A 23,641-nucleotide genomic window follows, 5' to 3' on the forward strand; every position below is an offset into this window, starting at 1 on the left:
TGTGTGTGTGTGTGTGTGTGTGTGTGTGTGTGTGTGTGTGTGTGTGTGTAGGGATATCCCTTAGTCTTTGGTGGTCATGATTTATCCCAGACAGTGGTTTGTGGTCTGCAATACTCATCTAAATTTAGATAGTTATTTCTGTTTTGTACAGTCATTGTTTTGAATCATAAAAGTTATGAAAAGATGAATGTTGTAAGCTAATTATTTTAAGTCTTTATTAATAAATTAGCATGTCTCCCATGGACCCATGGATATTGTGCCATACTTGAAAAATAGTATTACTTATATAGAGAGGGCCCTTGCAAAAACCATCTCCTGGGAGCTGCACAACCTAAGGTGGCCCTGCTGATGCACAGCCATGAGTGCAGCCAGTAAGTCAAAAGGAATTCTACCTTAACAGTCATTCAGAGAAAGGCTTGGGTTGGCTGCCCAGCACAGAGAGCTAAATAGCTAAGGACTGGGGTGGCGAGGTGGCTCAGTGAGTAGAGCACCAGCCCTGGAGTCAGGAGGACCTGAGTTCAAATCCGGCCTCAGACATTCAACACCAAAACTAGCTGTGTGACCTTGGGCAAGTCACTTAACCCCAACCGCCCTCCAAAAAGCAAAAAAAAAAAAAAAAAGCTAAGGACTCTAGGAATCGTAGTCTTTTCCCAGCATAGAAAGATAGAGAACCATGAGGCAAGCTAGAATTTGAGCTATGCCTTCTGGGGAGAATTTCCATATAAAAACTCATTTCCTCCAGGTTAGATCAAATTTGGGAATACTGTGGGTGGCAGTGAGTATGTGCATGCCTTTTGTATCTTCCCTGCATGATAAGATGTGTTCATTTGTTTGTTTTTTTGCTCAAGAAGTCCTATGATCAGTTCCTGTAATGGGAATGTAAATTTTAAAGATCTTCCCTGCCCCTAGGCTAAAGTGCACCTGGAGCCTGGGGTGGGAGGTTAGTTTTTCAGTAGATACTTCTTGATTGGCCAGTGAGTCAATAAGGTTGTTACATTCTCTGAGCCAGGAGAAGGATATATAAGCCCTGATGTGTAGCTTTGTTTTGGGGGCCCACTTTGAGAAGTGTTCTGTGATCTGGATTCTGGGAAGCCATTGTTGAGAGCCCCCCCTCGACTTTGAAAAACCCAGATGTTGAAATCCGGATGTTGATTTGGTATGGATGTAATGGTTGGACAGTTTGGAAACTGTCTACTTCATCTGTTTCTCTGTCTTGATAATTCTGTCTGTATATTCTGAAGTTCGGGGTGCTGACCTTTTTCCCCTGAACTAGGTAAACGATACATATGTTTGACTGATTAAAGTAAGCTTGTTAACCCATTTTGAGTTGCTTTCCTTTATCAAAGCAGATCCAAGAACCTGTGGTGGCAGCAACCCTGGGGACGCTGGGGTGCTTGCTGCTACAGTTCCACTCAACATGAAGCTTGGTCTTTGTTCCAACCCTCAAATTCTTGGGTTCTGAAAAAATAATGCCTGCAGAGCTTCAGCTATGGCAAACTCTACCATGAGGAAAGGAAAGAGATGGTTCAAGTGTATGTTTCCTGAGGCCCAGCCTGGTGAGATCTGGGGAGGCTTCTCATGACCATCATGGCCGCAACTCTTCAAGACCACTTACTTTTGCTACATATTAACTCTGGAGACGGTGTGGAAGGGATTGTTCATATATCCATCTCTCTGTCTCTGTCTCTTTCTCTCTCTTGCTAACTAACCAACTAGAAAGACTGATAACACCCACCTCATTTTATCCACTGAACACTTGCTACATGCAAAGGAAGAGGCATCGTGAGGTGACCAAGGAGGCTTTGGAATCAAGAAGGGTTGGGGTCAAGTCCTGCCTAGAACACTTACTGTTTATATGACAAAGGATAAGTCACCGTTCAGTGCCCCAGGTGACTTTCTGAGGTTGTAATTTACAGACCAGGTGTTGACCCTCATTAAAGGAGGGAATTTCCACATCAGGAATTACCCCCCCTGCCCCCCATCAATGAAATGAAAGGTCAGAGGTTTGGAGAGTTGGAGTTGGAAGTGATCCTAAAGACCAACTACATATCTATTGATTCCTATGTATCTGTATGTTGGACTCTGATCTCAGTCTATGTGGCAGTCAAGTCAAACACACACACACATTCAACTGTTCACTTGTATTACTTATATTTGGACAGCCTATCTCGAACTCTCTCTGTCTCTATTTATGGGAGCAAACACATATAATTATGGCCTTAAGGAAATCAATTCCTTTAAGGAAATATATGTATGTATATAGAGTTGCTATGTATGTATCCATGATAATATATAATACACACACATGCACATAAGTAATTATATGTAACAGGGCACCCCAATACACATAGGTGATAGGTTGTCTGAATATATATGTTTATATGTATATAAATATACATGTACATTTATATGTATATATGTCACTTTATGGTTACAAAGTGACGTAGCTATACAGACTATATCTCTATCTACATATGTCCATGATTTATCTCATTTGTTCCACAAAATAACCCTGGTTATTCTATTATTCTCATTTTGCAGATGAGGAAACTGAGGCCCACAGGTGCTACCTGATTTCCTCAGAATTGTAAAGTCCACTAGTGGCAAGTTGGGTGCTCTTCACTGTTTTAAATGAACACAGAAATGGATTTTATACAGTTTTGAACCTGATGTGTATACACTGGCCTGTGAACATATAAGATGTTTGCTTTGATTTCAGGCGGAAGCAGACAATCTGGTGACCCTGCAGCCATTTAGAGATAAATGTGAGCCTGTTTTCCTCTTTAGTCTTGTAAGTATCACTCTTGTGTGGACTGTTGTCTTATCTAGTTCAACCTTGCAGTAGAAATTTGAAACGTAGCCCCAAAGACGATGGCCAAATTCACTGATGCTGAGGATTGTCTGTGTTCTGCCCAGCACAATGTCTCCTCCTTGAGACCAGAGAACATGTGTGTCTCTGCCCAACGTGCAGTGCCCTACCAGTACTTGGGTGCTCAATAAACATTTCATAGAATCCTGCCATGCTAGAAATTGGTGGGAATCACAGGAACCAAGCAGTTGAATGGAATCCCTTCTAAAACCTCCCTAGCAAGTAACCATCCACCTGTCTTCCATGCTTGATGTCTTGCCATGCTGGGGAACTCCACACCACTGTGGGCAGCTGTTCCACTTTTGGAAACCTTCTACTTGTGAGGAATTCCCCCCTATGTTGAGTTGGCGTCAGTTTCCCTGTAATTTCTGTGGTGTAGAATATGACAGTGAGGTCAGTTGTGACACAGCTGGTTTGTCTAGAGCTCAGGGCAAATTACTGGCAATCCCAGAGGGAAAGTGTGCACAGATCTGGTACAGCCGGATTATAGGAAGCCTCACAAACAGACACAGGATGATAAAAGTGAGGAACAAGGTCATAAATGTTTCCAGAATGCGTCATTAAAGAAAATCATTATTGGAGCCCTCCTTTCATGTCATCTTCACTGCTGCATAGACCTCTTCCCCCTCTACCAGCCACTGAGCCATCTCAGACAGCTAAGAATAAAAAAGGAGGAGGGGAAGCAGTTCAGCAGAGCTTACCAACAGATCCCCTGAGCTGGACGGTGTATGACGTGCTTTCAACCTGCAGCCCCCACTGTACAGAACAGAAAGAGGCAGGGTTTTTTCTTCTCTCCTTTGGGGCCAAAATTTTCCATCAAAATCCAGAATGCTTCTTATTTGGTGCTAACCAACCAGATGTCTTTGCTCTGGGTCAGGCACTGGGCTGGGCACTGGAGATGGAAATACAGAATGAAACGATTCCTGCTCACGAGAAATGACATTCAAATGGGGGACACAGTAGTGCACACACAATTACATATAGCATTGATAGAAAATGAATAAATGGAAATAAATGCAAACTAGTTAAATACAAAGTAGTTTGGGGGTGGCTAGGTGGCACAGTAAGTAGAGCACTGACCCTGGAGTCAGGTGTACCCAAGTTCAAATCCAGCCTCAGATACTTAACACAAAACTAGCCATGTGACCTTGGGCAAGTCACTTAACCCCAATTGCCCTCCAAAAAGCAAAAACAAAAAAATAAAACAAAAAAAAAAACAACAACAGCAAAGTAATTTGAAAGGGAAGGGACTAGTAGCTGGGGGCTGGATCAAGAAAGGCTTCATGCTGAGCTGGTGCTTAAGATGAATCTTAAAGGAAGAGAGATTCTGTGAGTTTGAATGAATAAAAAAGCAAGCAGACCAGGCTCTGCCTTCAAAGAGCTTCCATTCTAAGGTTGGGGCGGGGGGGAGACAAGACATAAAGATGAACTAGAAAGGGGGCAGCCAGAGTGCAGTGGCTGTGGTTGGGAATGGTCAGGAAGTGGTGTGTTAGCCTGGTTCTGGGGAGTAGAATGTAATGTCTCATCTCTCAAAGCCCCAGAAATAGGGTCTGGGTTTTGGCCGCAGAGGGATGAGAAAGATGGTCAGAATGTATGTGACATGGTTTGGAAACAGAACAAAGGTCCTATGAGTCAGAGGTGAGGAGGAAATGCATTCTAGGCATGGGAGATGGCCAAGACCAGGGCACACAGGTGGAGAATGGAGTGCTGCTAGAGGGGAAAAGAGAGCCAGTGATTATGGATGGGTTATAGGAAGTGGGAAGGGAAGTCATGTATAATGAGCCTGAGAAGATATGGAGGGTTTTAAAAGTAAAACAGAGACTTGTTATTTTTCTCCTGGAGTTTATTGAGTAAGGGAGTGATATGATCAGGTGTGCACTCAGGACAAGGCTCTATGGCTGCTGTGTGGAGGATGCATTGGGAACCAGAGGCTTAAGGCAGGGAGAGCAATTGAAGGGCTTTTGCAATAGTGTAGATGAGAGGGGATGAGAACACAAACCAAGGTAGTGGTTTGATTGTGTAAGAGGACAGCCATAGAAGGATAAAAGAGACAGGAGTAGAAATGTCAAGGTTTGGAAACTGACTGGCTCTGTGGGGTGAAGCAGAGTAAAGAATCTTGGGTAACGGTGAAGTTGTGATCCTTGGATCCTATGAGGACTGTGGCACCTTCAGTAGGAATGGGAGAAGTTGGAATATTGGCAGGTTTTGATGGGGGGAATAATCAGTTGTGTTTTGAGTTTGTGATGACTTTGGAACATCTACTTTGAAATATCCAATAGGCAGCTGCCATTGTGGGAGTGTAGCTTAGAGGAGAAATTGAGGATGGATATGTAAATCTTAAGTAATCTAGATAAGGATGATAATTAAAGACGTGGGGACCAATAAGGTGAGAGAGGAGGATCTAGGACAGAGCCTTGGGGAACACTCCCAATTCTAAGGCGGGATATGGAGGACAAGCCTGCCAAGGACACGGAGATGCTGTGATCGGTCTGACAGACTTGGCTGGCTCATCCATCCTGAAAGCTCAGAGGACAAGGTGTCACAGTCAGAAATGAGGCCAAGAAAGCCGAGGGCCGCAAAGCGTGGCAATAAAGGTGCTTGTCAGCCTTGGGGAGAGAAGTTTCAGTTCAGAGAATAGAGGCCAGAGGACCAAGAGGGAGTGAGAGGAGAGGAAGTGGTGGCAGTTTATTGTCAAAAGCTTTTTCTGGGAATTTGGCTGAGAAAGGAAGGTGAGATATGAGACTATTGCCTTACGATGGTAGGATGTAGTGAAGGGTTTTCATTTTGTTTGTTTTTAAGGCTAGGAAGACCTGGCCCTAATTGAAGGTAGAAGACAAGGAGTCAGTAAATAGGGAGCATTTGAAGATTGGGGAAGGGGTGATGATAGGGAGAGAAATTTGTTAGAGAAGATGAGACAGAATGGAGATCAGAGGCAAGTTGGCCTTAGTGGGAAGTAGGGAGACCTTATTGTTTAGAGATTGAGTAAAGGAAGAGAGAATCAGGTCAAGGGGGTTTGAGATGAAGAGAAAGTGAGAAGAGAAAGGGGTCTCATGGGAAATAATTTTATTTTCTCAGGAAAATTAGAGATATTTCCTGGTGAAATAATGCTTCTGGGGACACTAGGCCGGAGAAAATGCAACAGCTTAGCCAAGTCTGCCATTCCCTGAGATTCTGAACTTTGTCCCATTCTTCCAAACTTCCCTATTTCAGCTGAGGGCTCTGCCACCCTCTCGGGAATCTGGGTTCATAATCACAGATTCATACTTGGCTCTTCCCTTTGTGGCCCCCTTCATCCTCTACTGAGATTCTTAAAAAAGTCAAGGAATTCCAGGATATTAGGAGTTGGATTTTAGCAACCTCTGCTTCATAAACATAGTTAAGTTAATTCATATAGTGAATATAGCTGGGGGAACCCATCACTTTTTTTTCTGCTGCAGTGCTGGCTTGTCATTGCAGAGGACACTGTGAATGCCTGTTGACCAGGCAGAAATGTCCTTAGCATCCCTCTTCCTTCCCCCCTGAGGAGCTTTCCCTGCCTGTGTCCTTTGTCCTGGTCCAGTCTGTTGGGGCTGAACTTTAACAGACTCCTAGGACCTGTGGGAAAGGAGGCTGAGAACACCCAAGAGTGGGGGAGAGAAGCCGCATGAAGCAAGAGGCAGGGGGAGCAGCCGCCATGAGTTTGGCAGTCTTGGTCTCCACTGCTCCCACCTGCCTCAAGCTGAATTTGGTCCTGTTCTCCCTCAACCATATTCTGGGCCATTGCCTACAAGACATTGGCTGAACTCGACTTGTAGTACACACGAGAATGTATTCATTCCCTCCTCAATTTCACCTGTTTTCTTTGAAAGCTCAGTTTAGGTACCACTTTCGAACTTAAATTAGATTCCATCTCCTTAGTGAAGTTATTCTATTTTCTCCCTGTGGATTCCCCCCCCCCCACCCCACCCCGGACATCAGTCCTTAGTGTAATCTCAGATTATAACCTTCTGTTTAACTATCTTTGTACTTGGTGTCGTTCTTTACCCCCTCCTAATAGGTGGAAACTCCTTTGTGGTGGGGATGATTTTGTTTTTGACATTCTATTTCTAGCACCTAGATCTGTATCTTGCACATAGTTAGTATTTTATTGATAGTTTTTTGAATTGGAGGGAAGATTCATCCAGTATTCCAAACTGGACTAAAACTCTGAGCTGAGGCATCTAGAAAGGTATTTACATTGTGTGTATGGGGAGATAAAGGGGGAAAGGCATTATGGCATTGAGGGTCTGCTCCAAGGAGTATTATTGAAAGCTAGCTTTGATTTTGTCAAAGTGGATTTCATTAATATCTTTTGGTTTTATACCACAGTTAGTTTTAAAAAGATTCTCTTCTGATCTTTAAATTGAATGCTCTCTTGTTAGCAATGAGAGACATTTAAGGAAAACCAGCTCACACAGTGATGAATCTGTGAGCATTTTGCTGTAGTGATCTCCTATGTCTCTGCTGAGAGGGGTGGGTTATGTTTCATTAGTGATCATAATCTAATAACTTACTCTAAAACAACAAATTGTAGTCATGAAAAACAGATTTTGCTAAAAGAGAATTACAGTTGAAAAACTGGTCATGAAATTACACTGACAATAAGATTTTCTTTTTCCTCTTGTGTTTCAGAATGGCAAAATCATATCAATGGTTAGAGGTGCAAATGCACCACTGTTAAATGCTAAAGTGATTCAGCTAATAGAAGATGAAAAGAAAATTTTAGCAGGAGAAATGGCCCGCCCAGTGGTAATTTACAGAAACAACTTGCTTTCTACTTGTGACCTTTTGAGACTATGAGATATCAAGATACCAATGTGGACACTCTCTGCTAACATAGTCTATCACTCAGCAATCAGTTAATAGAGACCTTTTGTGTTCCAGGCACAGAGGATACACATACAAGAATTAAACAGTACCTGTCCATAAGGGGTTTACATTCTAACAGGGGAGACAACATTCACGTTTGTGGGTATAAACAAGACACATAAAACAGACCCAAGGTAACCTCGACAGGGCAGATGCTAGCAGGAAACAAAGGTGATATGCTCCTAACCTGGACCATTCTTTCTGTGTTTCCCATAAGTCCTCCTTAAGGGACTGCTCCAATGCACTGGAAATTTGCTCTTGGTTTTCTAATAGAGCATGGGGCACAAGAACTCATAACCCTGCCTAAGGACATTTGCTCTGAAGTTCTCCAAACTGTTCCTGGGGCAAGTGATGTGTCTTCAGTGGTGGCAGATGGGAGATGGAGACCATCTTGGGGAAGGAAAAGAAGCAGTCACATAGGGGAGGAGCTCACTCCATCTGGCAGCTTCCTATTTTAAATCATTATTCTCTCTAACTAGGTCCCATGTTCTGTTGTTTCTACATTGCTGAGGGGACACGAGTACTGCTGGTATCCCCCTAAATTTGTCAGCTGGGGACAAAGCTTTGGTCACTCTACCTTAGTTACAGCTACACTGGCTGCCCATTTCTCATTCTGGATATATGCCTTCTCCCAAAGTCTTCCCCATAGCTTCTTTTTGTCCATAATTCATGATTAGTAACATTTATCTAACATTTAATCTACAGTTGAACAAAACCATTGCATCAAAGAGTAAATAATTTGTTACTTGAGGAGAAGGGGATGTCACATTTATGTTACTTTACACAGTAACACCAAAGTCTTCCCCTGGTAACACACATTGTGTGGAGGGGAGGCAGGATTTTCAAAGACTCTGCCCAAACAGTACCAGCTCAGGCAGGTTCTCCCAAGTTGGAAAAGCTTTGAGGAAAGTCTCAGTGACAGACTGTGGCTGGGCTCTAAGGGCTTGGATAGTTGGCTTCCAAGAACCTTATCACCAGTTGGCTGGCCACTCAGTGATGAATTATTAGATCACGGAGATCCATGAATCATAAATGCAGAGTTCCCTCACTCCTGTCTGACTCTTTTCTGCTCCTTCAGGGAGGGACAGGTTCAGAGTGGCAGAAAAGAGTTTGCAGTTTATAGACTTTAGAAACATTAACTTAACTCCTTGTATACTAGATATGAGATCATAGAGTCAGAGATCCAGGGCTGGAAGGTAGCTTAGAAGCCAATTAGTCCCACTCCTTCATTTTACAGATGAGGAAACTAAATTTAAGTGACATGCTCCAGGTTCTATAGGTAGCTAGGGGGCAGAGCCAATATTTAACCCCAGTTCCTCTGAATCCAAAGCCAAATCTATTTGCAATAATAATAAACTGATATTTCTAGAGTGCTTACTATGTACCAGGTCCTGTGCTAATCATGATCTCTTTTGATCCTCACAACAGCCCTGGTAGGAAGTTGTTATTATTATCCTCATTTTGCAGATGAGGAAACTGAGGCAAACAGATGTTAGGTCACTTGCCCAGGGTCACCTGGTTAGTAAATGTCTAAGTCTGGATTTGAACCCGGGCCTTTCTGACTTCAGGCTTGGTGCTCTATCCACTGTACCACCTTGGCTGCCCCCATTTTGTGTAATGACCAGCATGTCGACCTATGACTGGAGTAACAGAATCCTGCCCATATTGAGATCTTCTTTTAATTTCAGTGTTGGAAAAGACTTGAGAAATAGGTGTCCTGGACCAATAGAGTGACCTCCTGGGTGTTCATGGGCCTATATCTGGCTGTGCTCTGTGCACACCTGCAATATCAGAGAGTCCTGAGGTGTAGATAAGACCGGGTAGATTTTATACATTTTCGTGAATAAGCTAGGGAATCATTTCTGGCTTAGAATCCACGTTTAAAATGTTGCAGGTAGGGACAAAATTTTTATGTAAAGGAAGCAAGTTCAAAGACCCTTTAGCAACATTAACAGGAAATGAATGAACAAATGAGGAAATGTAGAAAAGGCATTTACTAAGTTCTGACTGTATGCCAGACATTGCCAGACACAGAACATGCAATTACAAGGATCCTTGCAAAAATCTCTAGAGGAACAGCCTTCGTGTCTTCTTGTTCCATTCACGCTCCAACAGCTGGTGCTTCTCCCTTGTCTTTCCCCTCCCTATCAGCATGCAACAATGGAGCTTCAGCTATGGTTTTGATGCCTTCACCTTGCTACAGTCTGAAGTTTTAAATTTCTACTCTTCTCTAAGTGAGGGGGAGCCCACTCCTGTCCAGGTGATCCATTTCACATAAGCCTGGTCCCATTATTAAGGAGGCTTTCTTCACTTTGGGCCTCAATTGACATCTTTACAATTATCATCTTTTATTACAGTGCTTATGATAGATAATGTCAAACAGACCAGCTGAGGTCACTGAAGCTTTTATACTATTTTTTTTTTTGAGGATGGAAGACGTAGAGAAATCCTATGAAGACCTTATAAAAGTATCCAAATTAAATCAGCATATACTTTTACATGTGGTGGCAAATGTAAAAGTAGGCATAGGGGAAAGTGGCAAAGATATGTGGCAAGAGAAGGTTCAGGAGCAAAAAATCAAGATGGGTGAAAGACTTGTGGCCAGTACCAACCCCTCAGTCACCATTCATGAGTGCTTTCTTCACAGAGCTGAGAGATGTTGGACATGATGAGAAGCCAACAATATCACAGAATACAAGAGATTTATGACATCTTAATAGAAGGGAAATAATTGGTTACTTATATTGGTGAGATGTTTCCAAATTAGCATCTATGTCTGGTCTGACCAAAACACAACAGTGAAAAGATAAAAATATATTAAATCAGAAGAATGAATGAGGAGATATGGCACTTCCTTGAGGCAGATCCAACCTATTCTATTCAAACAGCACACAGACGATGAGAAATGGAAAGCAGATAAAAGAAAAGTTAATGAAACAGACTATTAACATTTCTGAAGGAATTTGATGACTATAGATGAATTGTTGCTTGCTCCCTCCTGAGGAACTGGTAAATCTGGTATCTCCAGGTTTTCTTCCTCTGTCCACTGACCATCCCATTGACAACTCTACCGCTCACTCAAGTACAAGATTTACTAGTCATAGCTCTTTGCTACTGGTATCTTTAAGACTGACAAAAACCCTAAAAGAAAGTTTAACTTTGCTGGGGAGTCACTTTGGGGATGTAACCATATATCTCTTTGTAGGTCATATTCCTACTTTTTTATTGTGCTCAGAAAAATTCTGGGGTAATTAGAATGAGGACTTTTTGATATGCAATATCTTCCACCTTGGAAACAATCATCTTCATGTAATTGTCATGCTGAATGTGGGTTCATCCTGCTTGGTATCCTATACATTCTGGTGATTTGCAATATGGACTTGTTTCTAGGAGATATTATGGTATATTTTCCCCAACTGGACTGATCAAATTCATTTCAGGTCATATTTTCTTCTACAAGCCAGATGATTCTTATATTAAAAAACTGCCATTCCTTCCTGTAACTCAGTCACTTTGTGCTGTAAGTTTCCCTTGTCTTTTTCCAGTTGATATCACCCTGTGATCACTTTCTTGCTCCCTCTGCTGCTTCTTCAGGTCTAGCATTCAGAGACATGATTGTTTTCCATTGAGGGTATTATTTTCACACACTTAGAACTGAAAGGGACACAGAAAATGTGGTCACGCCCTAAGCCCACTTCTCAGGACCATAGGGCCCAAAGGAAGAACAGAGGGCCTCTCCCCACGCAGCTTAGTGCACGGTGACCCTGGTGTGAGTCAATGGGGCCTTCAGCCCAGGAAATCACCTGACAGAGAGGCCCTTAGGTTGAAGTCACAGTCCATGGGGGGAGCCTTTGCTGATGCTTACATTTGTCCCAATGGTCCCTGGAGCAGCCCTTGCCATGGGTACCTCCATCTTACACTATCTGGGCACAAGCCTGAGTCCCATTATACTTGTATCCTCAGTGCTTAGCACAGTGCTCAGGACATAGTAGGCCCTTTGTAAATGCTTATTAACCTTTCATTCCACACTCACATTTGGTCCCTCCTTCATTCTTCCCCTCCCCAGCACCTTGTTCCTTGTAAGACAACTTAGAAAAGGAAGAGGAAAAAACAAGTCAATTAAAATGAACCATCACATGGGCTGTGTCTGATAGTGCATGCAACATCTCCACCCTGTAGTCCCCCATTTCTACAATGACATGAAATGAGGTGCATTTTCTCAGATTTCGTCTTAGAACAATTTTGGCCATTATAATTACACAAGGTTCTGGGGAATAATTAAAATTGTTTAGGTTAAGTTGCTATAGTCATCATATGTATTATTTTCTTTATTCTAGTAGCTCAGGTTTTTTTTTTTAATTGTTGATCAACAAATCAGTCATTGTCCTCTACTTCTGTTTCCTCACTTCTCCCGTAGCTTCCTGAATTAGTACTGGTGGATTCAGATGAAGGCGAAGACGTGGTTGAAACTCCCGAAGTACCTGTGGGCAAGTACTAATTATATACATTAAATGGGAATCTCTAAAGCAGTTAATGGCTCTTCAGTGTAATCGTGTGATTCTCCCACCCACAAAAGTCTTCCTCGTGGCATGGAAGTTCTTCTTGGTTCTGGAGGGGCATACAAGCAGAGTCCAAATTCTGGCAGGTCTGACCCATTTGAAGAGGCTCCTGGTATGGTCCTAGTGGCCTCTGGAATCTGTGGTGTGAGGGTCTCTCTCTTTATGGATGGGGATTGGCCATCGATAGATCGCTCACTGCCCAGATGATGGATGCATTGACTATTGTGAACCGCAAAACACAGCGTCTCTTCAGCTCGTGATTCTAGCAGCATGGCTTATGAAATTCTGAAAAAATTCAAAGGTCTAGAGTCACCATCTTTAAAAGGTTAAGATCTTTGATCTTCTCTTTGTTCTTCAGTGTTTCTTAAAGAGAGAGGCAGCATGAGAGCAATGACAATTTTCTATGGGTGCTTGGACCATTTATTCACATTTAAATTGCCCAAATGAGAAATCCATCGTCCCCTTTACTTAATTTTAGGGTAAAAACTAATGGGGAAACTTGGATCCAAAAGAGATAAAATGTATAAAGTACACCATACTTGGCACATAGTAGATAAATACTTATTTTCCTTCTCTTTTTGGGTCTGTGCAGTTGAACTTAGTGTGAATTGACTGTTGGGCTAAAAATGCCATGGAACTCTTTGCCTTTAAGAGCTTTTACAATCCCGGAGTGAGTTTTGTCTTTATTTGACCTTTGACCAACTTAAGATCTTTTATATATGAGCCCTCCCTCCAGTGATACAGGCTGTAACTCACGGATGATTCCCAATCCTGTGTGACTCTTGTCCATGTCCTTCCTAAGATCTTCCACTGAGGATCTGCTGAAGGTTTTGGGGCCTTCCTTTAGTTCTCTTTCTGGTGGCATCAGGCGTGAAGGACTCATTCACTCGCAGGCTGGAAGCTGGTTGGGAAGGGTCACCTTCCCCTTGAGTTCTGTCGCCCCAGGAAACGAGGTTGGAGCTTTTGTCTTGTTTTACTTGACTTTTTAAGTTTTAGGGAGGGGGAGTGGAATCCCCAGCCCAGGAGCTTCAGACACAGGGACAGTAAACCCAAGAGTCTGGCTTCCTAGGCCTTCTCTACTGGGCTGGAATCCTGGTGTGGGGTAAACTCTAAGATTATCATGGCCAGAGTTCCCAGTTCAGAGGATTCCAGTCTCCATAACTGGAACTGAAAAGAAGAAACAAAACAAGATAGAAATTCCTGAGACTCCAGAGGAGAGTTCAGGGCCACACGTCCTCAGGGCGGGGGGAGGGGAGACCTTCCATGCTGAGCTTATTCCCAAGTACCCCCACTGTGAGTGAACGAGTCCTTCACCTCTGGATGTCACTAGAAAAAGAGGGAGACTGGGTCTCAGTCAGGTAGATTTAAAGATGAAGTCAGCCCTGACTGGTAAGAGGCTACTCCCAGCCATGCAGTAGGCCAGCACAGGATGTCCTCTCCCAGAATCGGAGCCCTGGCATCTGCCATATGGCTGCCTCCATTTCAGATGCTCTGGGCATGTGCCAAAGCCCCGTCACACTTGATAATGTATTGCAGCCTTTTCAAGTTAGTCATGTGTCTTTCCATTGGTCCTGGGATGACTAGGGGCTGCTCAAATATTACCATGGTTTTAAAAGGATTAAAGTAGAGGAGCTTTAGATGTAAAAATAACTTTACATCACTATTCTAACCTTGTTCTGTTCTAGCTAAAAGTTTTTTTTATGACTTCCTGGGAATAGAGACAGATATTTTAAAACCAGAGACAGAGATCTGATCTTGTTTTAGGTGATTTCTAATGGGAGAAGGATTACTGCAAAGAAAAATTAATCAGTAAAGCTCACACATAAAGTTCAGAGATCTGCTCCAGTAGCTATAGAGTATTTTTTGAAATGAAGAAGATGGTTGCAGAAATTCAGTGCTCCTGTTTGGAAATAGGGTGGTCATTAGCTTTTCCTGCTTCTGGATTATTCCAAGCTGTGTGGATTGGCAAGGAAAACCCTTGAAGAGAAGGGAGTTAAAATCTATGGGGAGTTTCTTCAACAACTAAATGAGGTAGTGTCTGGCAGAGCAGATAGGGGCAGCTCTGAAGAAATAAAACTCAAAGAATGTTGGAAGCTGGGTAAAAGCTAGGAAGAGATTAAGTACTAAACTATATGAAATGAAGAAGCCAGAGAAAAGTAAGCTCTTTAGTTAGTATGATTGGAAGGTGAATCTAAAGACTGAAAGGTTTTGAAAGTTGGTCAAACCTCTTCAGAGATTCCAGAACTCTGAACATATTGCAGACAATTTGGGAATAAGTTAAGTAGGGGTGAATAGCTATGTTCTGCTTAAGCCAAATATAGAACAGCATCAGACTCAGCAATGATGAAATTAAAGAAACATGGAAAAGGAACCTAGTTGTACCTAGTTTGTATTTCTTTAAATCTTACTCCAATTATCTATCGCCCTTTAAAACATAATAATGAACTGTCATTTTCTACTTTTATAGTAAAACCATAATTGAGTGTGAGAACTGTTACGTCCTCTTTGACTCAGTTAAAAACACGCAAGGCAAATCTAGTTGTTCAAACCATGACACTCTAACAAAGACACCACTGTTTACTTGATGATGCCAACTTGCCACAATTACAAAGTGCTCCCCTCTCAAAAACCCCTCAAAACTTTCCTAGTGCTGTTTCCCTACAGATCTCCACCAATGAAATGATGACAAATGACAATAATATATAAGTATGAATAAGTTCATCATAGGCTTAAAAATTGATGAATGGTAAATATGTAAGAGATTATGGAAGGGAATTTAGGAATATTTAAAGCATATGACTAACCTTTGAGAAGACTGGAAAAGAGGACTAATCCAGTATTGGCTTTCCCATAAACTGTCCCTGGATGTGGCCAAGTGAACTATAGGTCTAAGTCAACAGGTCATCTTGATCTTCTGTGACTTGGGTCTCCCAGTAGTGTATCTTCTTCTTTAGTATTTCTAAAGAAGAGAGTCACATGGTGGATAGTAGATGGAGTGCTGGAATTAGATTGAAGAAGACCCGAGTCTAGATCCCTCCTTGGACATTTAATTAGCTTTGTCACTAAGGACAAGTCACTGAATCCCTTTGAGTGTCAGTTTCTTCCTCTGTGAGACAGAGGTAAAAATCGGTAGAACCCCCTCACAAAGGCTGTCACGAAGTTCAACGGAAATAATCTACATGGAGCACTTTGTAAATGTTAAAGAGCTTTGTAATTGCTCTGGCTCTTATTCTTAAAGACCCATGATTGCTTGTGTGTGGGCCACTCCATCCACAGACTCCTAACGAGTCCTCTAAGTCTTAGGAGATAATCTTCCCAAACTCCTGGGAAATGCAAGACAAATACAGGAAGCATTTGGTTATCCTTGGGCCAGCATTCTGGGTGGCTGGGGTCAGGAGGAGGACAGGGGAGACTCTCCAAGCTTGCCTCAGCGGCTTATTTAGATGTCATTGCCCATTCGCAGCATCCTGGCAAAATCTGCCAGAGCATATCCTCCCCTGAAGGACTACCTCCTGGCAATGGAGGAGGCAGTTTCACAGGGATTTCAATTTAACCCTTCAACACAGCACTCTTAAGTTCTTACTGCATGTAAGGCCACGTTGGAGGCCTTACCTACCCTAATGGTTGTGAGCTTTCTGGATATATGCAAGGTCAGTGATGTCTCTTTGAAGTTGGGCAGAAAACCTTTTGAGGAGTAGAAATGGGTTATTGAGCCTATTGGGAGAGGAGGAGACATTGAAGAAAACATTGCTGGCATCCTGTACCACTGTTTTCTTAACCTGTTCACACGGTAAATCTGTCAGAATCTTCTAGGCGTTGGACGTTGAACACCCGATGTAAATAAATATACAATTTCTTCATGTGGGTTAGTGGGGGGGGAAGCGAAGCTATTATGTATTGTTGACCAAAAAACAGCGAGCAAGCGACAATGGGCACCAAAAGCAATTGCTAAACACAGGGGCTATACTAGGGGAAATATCCAAGGGCAGAACCAGTGTCCGAAAGGCACATGTGACTTTTATGCAATGAAAGTAGAATCTTTAATGAAGAATTCTAAAGATCTAATATGCACATTTATAGTAATTATTTCTTGAAAGAGATTGTGATAGATGAATACCCTCCTTGGACACAAGGCCAGGAGAACTTCCCAAGTTGGGTGTGTGTGTGTGTGTGTGTGTGTGTGTGTGTGTGTGTGAATGTGAAAGACAGAGAGAGACAGAGACAGAGACAGAGAGAGAGACAGACAGACAGACAGACAGAGAGAGAGGCAGGGACAGAGGCAGACTGATAGGCACACAGACATAATGACAAAAGGAGAGACTGAGAGACAGCTTTGAGATGAGAGAGAGAAAGGCAGAAAGTGAGAATGAAAGGAGAGGATGGGAGAAGGATAAGGAAGCTGTTCTCTTACACCTAATCAGAAGGAAACAGAATGGTCAAGAATCAAGAGTCCAGCAGACCAGAGTCAGTGTCCCCTACTACTTCCAGAGTCAACAACAAACCACTTTTGGTGTCCTAGTTCTGTGACTTGCCACTTACCACCTGCATGACCTTTGGCAAGTTATTCAAGCTCTCAAAGTCTCTGTTTCCTCATCTCAAAAACGAGAGGATTGGACGTCTGTGGTCTCTTCCAGCTCTGAATGAATCATCTTATTAGCCTGTGATTTAAGGCTGCTTTTCTTTCTGCTCCAATGCAGAAAGATTTTGAGAAAATATCTTGAGAAAATATCTCTGGTTCTGTCAACGAAGAGTCAGCTAAGACTCTCTAATAACAATCACCATTTATACAGTGCTTCAGAGTTTGCAGAGTAACATATACACATCCATAAACTTTGCTGATCCCCCAGCAATACTAGAAGGTGCTATTACTCCCATTTTACAGGTGAGGAAACCGAAGTCGACTGGGGTGAAGTGACTTGCCCAGGGTGACATAGTAAATGACCCGGGAAAGATCCAAGATAAGGTCTTTCTGGCTGTAATCGAGGAGGAAGGGACAACTCCAGCCACAGTAGCAAGCTGCCTCTTCAGTCCGTTCCATGTGACTCCTGTGAACCAAAGTTGTGTGTCAAGGATCCTGACCAAGTGTTGTCACCTCTCTCCTGTGACTCACTTGAGTATCACTGCTGTGCGGGCTAGAAAGTGGTTAGAAAGATTGGGGGGGGTATTTTATAATTTCCTCACATTCACATAGCTCAAAGACATTGGAGGTCAACTTCAATACTACCAAGACGAGGGGAGGTAAGAATACCTTATTAAAGTGGTACAATCAATACAAAGGTGGCTAAGTCGTGGGTTAATTAGAGGTTAGGACTTTACATTTTAGTACAAACCCCCCTCATTTGTTATTTTGTAAGAAAAACCAATTTATTTTTGTCCTAGAGGATACATACAATGTATTGGTAATAAGACCAAGTGCTGTGGAAGAGGAAAGAGTAGAAGAAATTAGACAAATGGTGAGTAATATTTTAAAAACAAAAACAAAAACCCCACAGTCAAGTTCATATGAATGTCAGAAGGGCAAGACTTTCCTTACTGATCCACTTAAGGGGGAGAAATGCCTCCAGGACCAGAAGGTAAATTTCACTTAGACAGTCTTCTGGAGCCTAGGTTAGCATTCTTTTAGTCTTTGCTTATACCTCGCTGTTCAGCTTATTTTTGTCTTTGGAAGAGTCAAAGGAAAGGAAGAAAGGAAGAGAGGGCAGGAAGGATAGGAGTGAGGGAGGAGGAGAAGAAGGAAAGATAGTTGAAAGAAAAAAATGAGAAGAGTAGAGGAAAGAGTCACAGGAAAGGAAGATTGAGGGAGGGAAATGAGGAAGTAAAAGGAGGAGGAAAGAGTCAGAGAGGAAAGGAAACTGAGGGAAGGAAGGAAGGACAAAAGGAGGCAAGGAAGGAAATGAGGAAGGAAGGATGAAGGAAAAGGAGAGGGATGGAGGGAGGAAGGGAGAAAGAAAAAGTCTTTCATAGATAGGCTATATGTGTCTTTAACAAGCCAGTGGATGTGCAGAGCCATCATTAGAACAAGTCGCCAGTTGGAGAGGAAGTCCCACTCCAGGAAAAGTGAGGGTTGTGAGAGAGAGCCAGGTTCAGCAAAGGAGTCATGAACACATCTTTGTGATACTGGAGTTCTAGTGGTCAGGTTGGTCTCCACTGAGTCAAAGGTAGAGCAGGTGACTTAATCCAGAAAGGCAGAGATTCTGGCCAGGGATATCTGTTATGTACCAACTAGAAACAGAAAAAGCATGGAGAAAGGGATGGATAGATACAGAGACAAATCAGAAGAGACACACAGACGCACAGACAAACACTGTCAGGAACCACTGAGATCATGATAAAGAGATTGAAACGTGTGGCCTGAAGTCTAAGGGACAACCTGTTATGTTCCTGATCTCTGAACCAGGATCAAAGAAATTGCCCAAAGCTCTGGGCCTGGATGGTGCGGTGCTCTGCATGACTTGAGGGGGAAGGGCAAACTTGTCAAACCTTAAGGAGGGGCAGCTGGGTCCTTGAGTTCTTGGTTCCACATTTCTGCCTTTCTTAATCATATGTACCTAGGGCTTTGAGCCACCTCATACATGGGAAATTCAGGTCAGTGAGAACAGTGAGCAGTAGGAAAAGGCTTGCCTGGCAGCAAATCCAGCCAGCTGTCTTGGTGACAGAGGTAATATTTTATAACGATCATAGACCCAAAGTATGAGATGGACTTGGTGCCACAAAGGGTAGCGAGGTGAGTGAGGAGATTGGGACCTTAGGGCTCACTAAGTCTAACCACCCCATTTTACAGATAGACAAAGAAACTGAGACTAAGGGGCATTAAGTAACTCAACCAAGATCACTCATAGGATCATAAATCCAGGGCTAAAATGGACCTTAGAGGCCATCTCGTTTTCTATGACTTTTCTCTTTCAATGTATGGGGTTTCAGCTACTTTGTGCATTAAATAAGTATTTGTCGGGGAGGCTAGGTGGTGCGGTGAGTAGAGCCCTGGAGTCAGGAGGACCTAGGTTCAAATACGACCTCAGACACTTAACACAAAACTAGCTGTGTGACCTTGGGCAAGTCACTTAACCCCAATTGCCCTCTAAAAAGCAAAAAAATAAAAAAATTAGTGTTCATCACCTGCTCTGGGAATCTGAACATTGTTTATAACATTATTTCTATGGGAAAATGTGCCCAGACATTCCAAGCAACCCGCTTAAAAGAGTAACATGTAAATCGACCTCCTAAGAGGTTGATAATCTCTTGTCAGCATTTCAGCTTTCAGGGTCAATGTGACACATCTCTCTATACCTCTGAAGAATGCTTTTGAAAGCTCAAAGGAACAGGGCACAAAGAAAGGTCTCCCTATTTGTATATTTAAAGCAGCTTAAGAGGTGTAGTTTTTAATAGGAAATGAAAATCTACTCCAATCTTGTTAAACACTGGAAAGTAACCTGAGTGATTTCTTTTCTCTTTTGCCCAACAATGCTTCTGAAACCTACCATGGATCTATAACTGGAGATCGCGGATTTTGGTGTTCTCATAGTAGCAGAGGAGCAGAGGTTTTTAGATGATGAACAAGTTCGAGATTTTTATCATGAGAATTCCGATAGGGTAAGAAAAGTCTAGGGAAATAATTCTTTGTCAAATGTAGTGGGATCTAAATATTCTTGATATTTGTCTTAGAGAAACCGCGTATTACGACATGTAGCATCTCTTCTGGCTACTTTTAGAGAGGGTAGCTACTCCTCCCAGATTCAAAGGTATATTAATTGAGTCTTCCCTCCTAAGACTATAATTCATGGGCCTCTACCAACGTGCTTCTCCATAAAAGTCAACTAGTAGACACAATTGACTCAAAACAAAGACATTTATTAAAACAGCATAGTCAGAGCAGTAGCTATAAAACATTCCCCTTGTAAGCCTTGGGTGCAATCTCCCAGAAACACACACAGTGTCCATGGGAGGAGGGGGCATAGAACACTGACAGAACACACGTGGCCAAGGTAACTCAAATATACTGTACTACAAATCCCTTTTGTGAAGTCCTCTCTGTGGCTGCATGCTCAATTGCCCATTCTTTCTTTAATCCACATTAGTCTCTCTTTGGTATCGGGCACCACATTCCTTGAAGCTGCTTTCGGTCTCAAGTGACTATTAACTGTCTGTACTATCAACTCATTTTCTCTTGTTATTAAATCTACTGGAGTTGGAGGACAGGGATCATGTGATCGTAGGACAATAACCCCCTGCCTTTCAGATAGAAATTTCGATTTTTTCTGAGGGCATCACTATTCACCCCATCACCCAGGCTAGTAACTTTGTCATACCCATCTCACCCTTCTTCCTCACTCCCTGAATCCAGTCAGTTGCCAAGTCTTGCTGATTCTACTTCTATCAACTCTTTAGCTTTTGTCCCCATTTCTCTATTTCTACATCCACTATCCTAGCTGAGGTCCTCACCACGTCTCTCGTACTACTTTAATAGCCTCCTAACTACTTTTTCTTATTCTAGTCTTTCTCCTCTCTAATCCATGAAGCTGATACAAAGCTGGCAAAATCATTTTTCCTAAGACACAGCTCTGGTCATGTTACTTCTCTGTTAAAAACCTTCCGTGGCTCCCTATTACCTCTAGCATATGATGCAAACTTCTCAGCCTGACATTTAAAAGCCTTCACAATCTGATTCCAAACTCAGTCCAGTTTTATATCGTGTCATATCCCTTTCATGCATCTATTTGATGCAACATGTCCTTTCCTTGGCACCGACTGTCGCTCATTCCTGTGATGTCCTCCCTCCTCCTCTCCACTTCTCAAATACACTTATCTTTATTTTCAGCTTTGCATAGGTGCAGCCTCTTCTATGATCTCCAGTTATTAGAGATGTCTTCTCAAATCACCCTGTATTGACTTATCCATATACATACTGTATTTCTCTCAGTAGTGGGCAAGGTCTCTCAATGATCTTGTGAGGTCTCTTCTCCTTCATCACCCTCCTCCCCTTTTGCTGGGTATGCTCCAGTTTTTCCATATTTTTCCTGAAATATGGCACTTAGAGCTGAATATGATACTCCAGGTGTTATCTTACTGAGGCAGAACATGGTGGGACTAAGCCCTTTCTCATTCTTGTGCCCATGCTTTTGTTAATGCTGCCCAACATTGCCCTAGCTTCTCTGGCTATTGTATGGCATCACTAACTCTTAGTGAACTTGTAATCCACACAAATTTGAGTCTATTTTCACATGAAATATTGTTCATTCATGCTTCACTCATTTTGTACTTACATAATTGATTTTTTGAGCCCATGAACAGAAATTTACATTTATTTTTTTTTTTTATTAAATTTCATCTAACTTCTTTCAGCCCATGTTTCTATCATCCAATGAGGTCTCAAATGGGTCTCAAACCTTTGTCCAATGTATGATTTCTTCCCTCTCAGCTTTTTGTTATTCTCATATGTGATAAACCTTCCATTATTGACTTCTTCTGAGTTATTGATATATCTTTTACTACATGGGATCTTTTTCCTTCTCCATTCTATTCCTGAACTCATTAAGCATGTCTCAGAATTGCCCAAGGCAGAAGTTGGAAAGGACCTCAGAGGTCACATCATCTAACCCATTTGTATACAGCAATTCCCCCTACAATATCCTTGCCAAATAGTCATCCAACATCTGCTTCATGACCTCCAGAGAAGGGGAGCCTATCACCTTCAGAGGGAGCGATTCTGCTTTTGATCAGCTCTCATTTTCAGGAATTTTTTTTTTCTGGATAGTGAGGCCAAAATCTGATGTGTTAACGCTTTTCCACATTTCTCCTAGTACTGCCCTCTTTGACCAAACAGAATAAATTTAATAATTCTTCTCTGTGCCATTCTTTCCAATTCTTGAAGACAGACATCATGCTACCCCCTCCGCCCAAGTTTTCACTTCTTCAGGCTACATATTGATTCCTTCAGTTGACTCCTTGTATGGACCTCCACTATCTTCTTCAGAATTCATGTCTCTTCCTATCATAGGGGAAACATAATCGAGGCAAGATGGATAATGGGAAGAATAGTGGCTCAGAGATTTTAGTCTTGATTTTGACAGAGTGACTATGTGACATTGGGTCAATTACTTCTAATTTCTAGGCCTCTCTTTACTTACCTGCAAAATGAAGGGTTTGAACTAACTTATTTCCAAGGTCCCTTCCAACTATATGGTCCTACATTTCACAAGCTTTCCCATCTTGTTAGGAGACATTTAACATTTGCAGCCTTGGCATTTCCTAGCAAAATATCATCACATGGCAAATATTTTTTACCTTGTGAAATTAACTGTCATAGGATAATTTAATTTCTGATGACTGTATGAAGTAGCTCTTCTGTAATAAATAACAGATTTTATTTCTTTGTAGTTTGATTTTGAAGAGTTTGTCTTTTATACAACAAGTAACCCAAGTTATATTCTGGGCATTTCCCTGGGATCCCCAGTAAAAGAAGGTGAAGAAGAAGAAAAAAAGGATCAGCCAGAAGAAAAAGAAGGTCACCCAGAGGAGAAAGAAGGTCACCCAGAGGAGAAAGAAGGTCACCCAGAGGAGAAAGAAGGTCACCCAGAGGAGAAAGAAGGTCAGCCAGAGGAACCAAAAGAGGAAGAAGAGGAGAAGCCCAACAGGTAGAACTTAGAGCAATGCCCCCTCCTTCCATGTAGCCTCCTCCTCATGATGATGAAGTCACAAAAACTTGGGTTAAACATGGGCAAACTCAAGCCTTACTCTCACTCTGAAGACTGATATATTCAAGGAGCTTGAGAGGAGCCCAGAGGGTGATGGGCCTGAGAGGATGACATCTTTCTAATCTCATTCAGGATGGGTTAAGGGGTAAAGGTGAGGAGCCAATCTAGATTGAGCTATGCTCTAGCCATGTGAGAATTTGGCTCTTCTGGGAGCTCAGACTCTCCTTCCCTTTCTCTTCTTTTCCTGGCCCTGGAGAGCTTGCTAATGACAAATATAAATGAGTTTTCCTTTTCGTAAGGGATGAGCTGAAATAACGTGGAAGCATAGAAAACTGGTCAGAGGAGTTCGCTGATCAACTTAATGAGGGCAAAAGGAGATCTGTGACCCCGTGGAGACTGTGAGCACATCTATTCATGTCTCATTAGTTAAGAGTTTTGAGTCTCCACAATGAGGGATGGTTGTCATGGTCTTGCTTTGCTCTTAAAAGGGAGCCATGAGATTTGAGTGGGTTCTTATCTCAGAAACCTTGAGAGATTTGAGCACAGAACAGAGGGTAGAAGAGTTAAGAACCAGTGCATGCTCATTTCTATCTGGGGTGGGATGCCATTAATAACACTGAAAGACACTGATGGAG

General features: G+C 42.3%; 1 protein-coding gene across 1 annotated transcript in view; it reads left to right on the forward strand.

Annotated features, from left to right (window-relative positions):
• The window catches only part of NME8 (NME/NM23 family member 8), a 51,961-nt gene that overhangs the window by 10,361 nt on the left and 17,959 nt on the right, over positions 1-23,641 (forward strand). Inside the window, exons 5-10 of the mRNA XM_069084378.1 lie at positions 2,720-2,791; positions 7,520-7,636; positions 12,174-12,243; positions 17,695-17,768; positions 19,813-19,905; positions 22,690-22,946. Coding sequence (XP_068940479.1) covers positions 2,720-2,791; positions 7,520-7,636; positions 12,174-12,243; positions 17,695-17,768; positions 19,813-19,905; positions 22,690-22,946 — 683 coding nt within the window. The remainder of the gene's footprint in view (positions 1-2,719; positions 2,792-7,519; positions 7,637-12,173; positions 12,244-17,694; positions 17,769-19,812; positions 19,906-22,689; positions 22,947-23,641) is intronic.

The sequence above is a fragment of the Petaurus breviceps genome, unplaced genomic scaffold (assembly GCF_028583685.1).
Source record: "Petaurus breviceps papuanus isolate PSGF00001 unplaced genomic scaffold, PetGlider_PUasm1.0 174, whole genome shotgun sequence".
Classification (NCBI taxonomy): domain Eukaryota; kingdom Metazoa; phylum Chordata; class Mammalia; order Diprotodontia; family Petauridae; genus Petaurus; species Petaurus breviceps.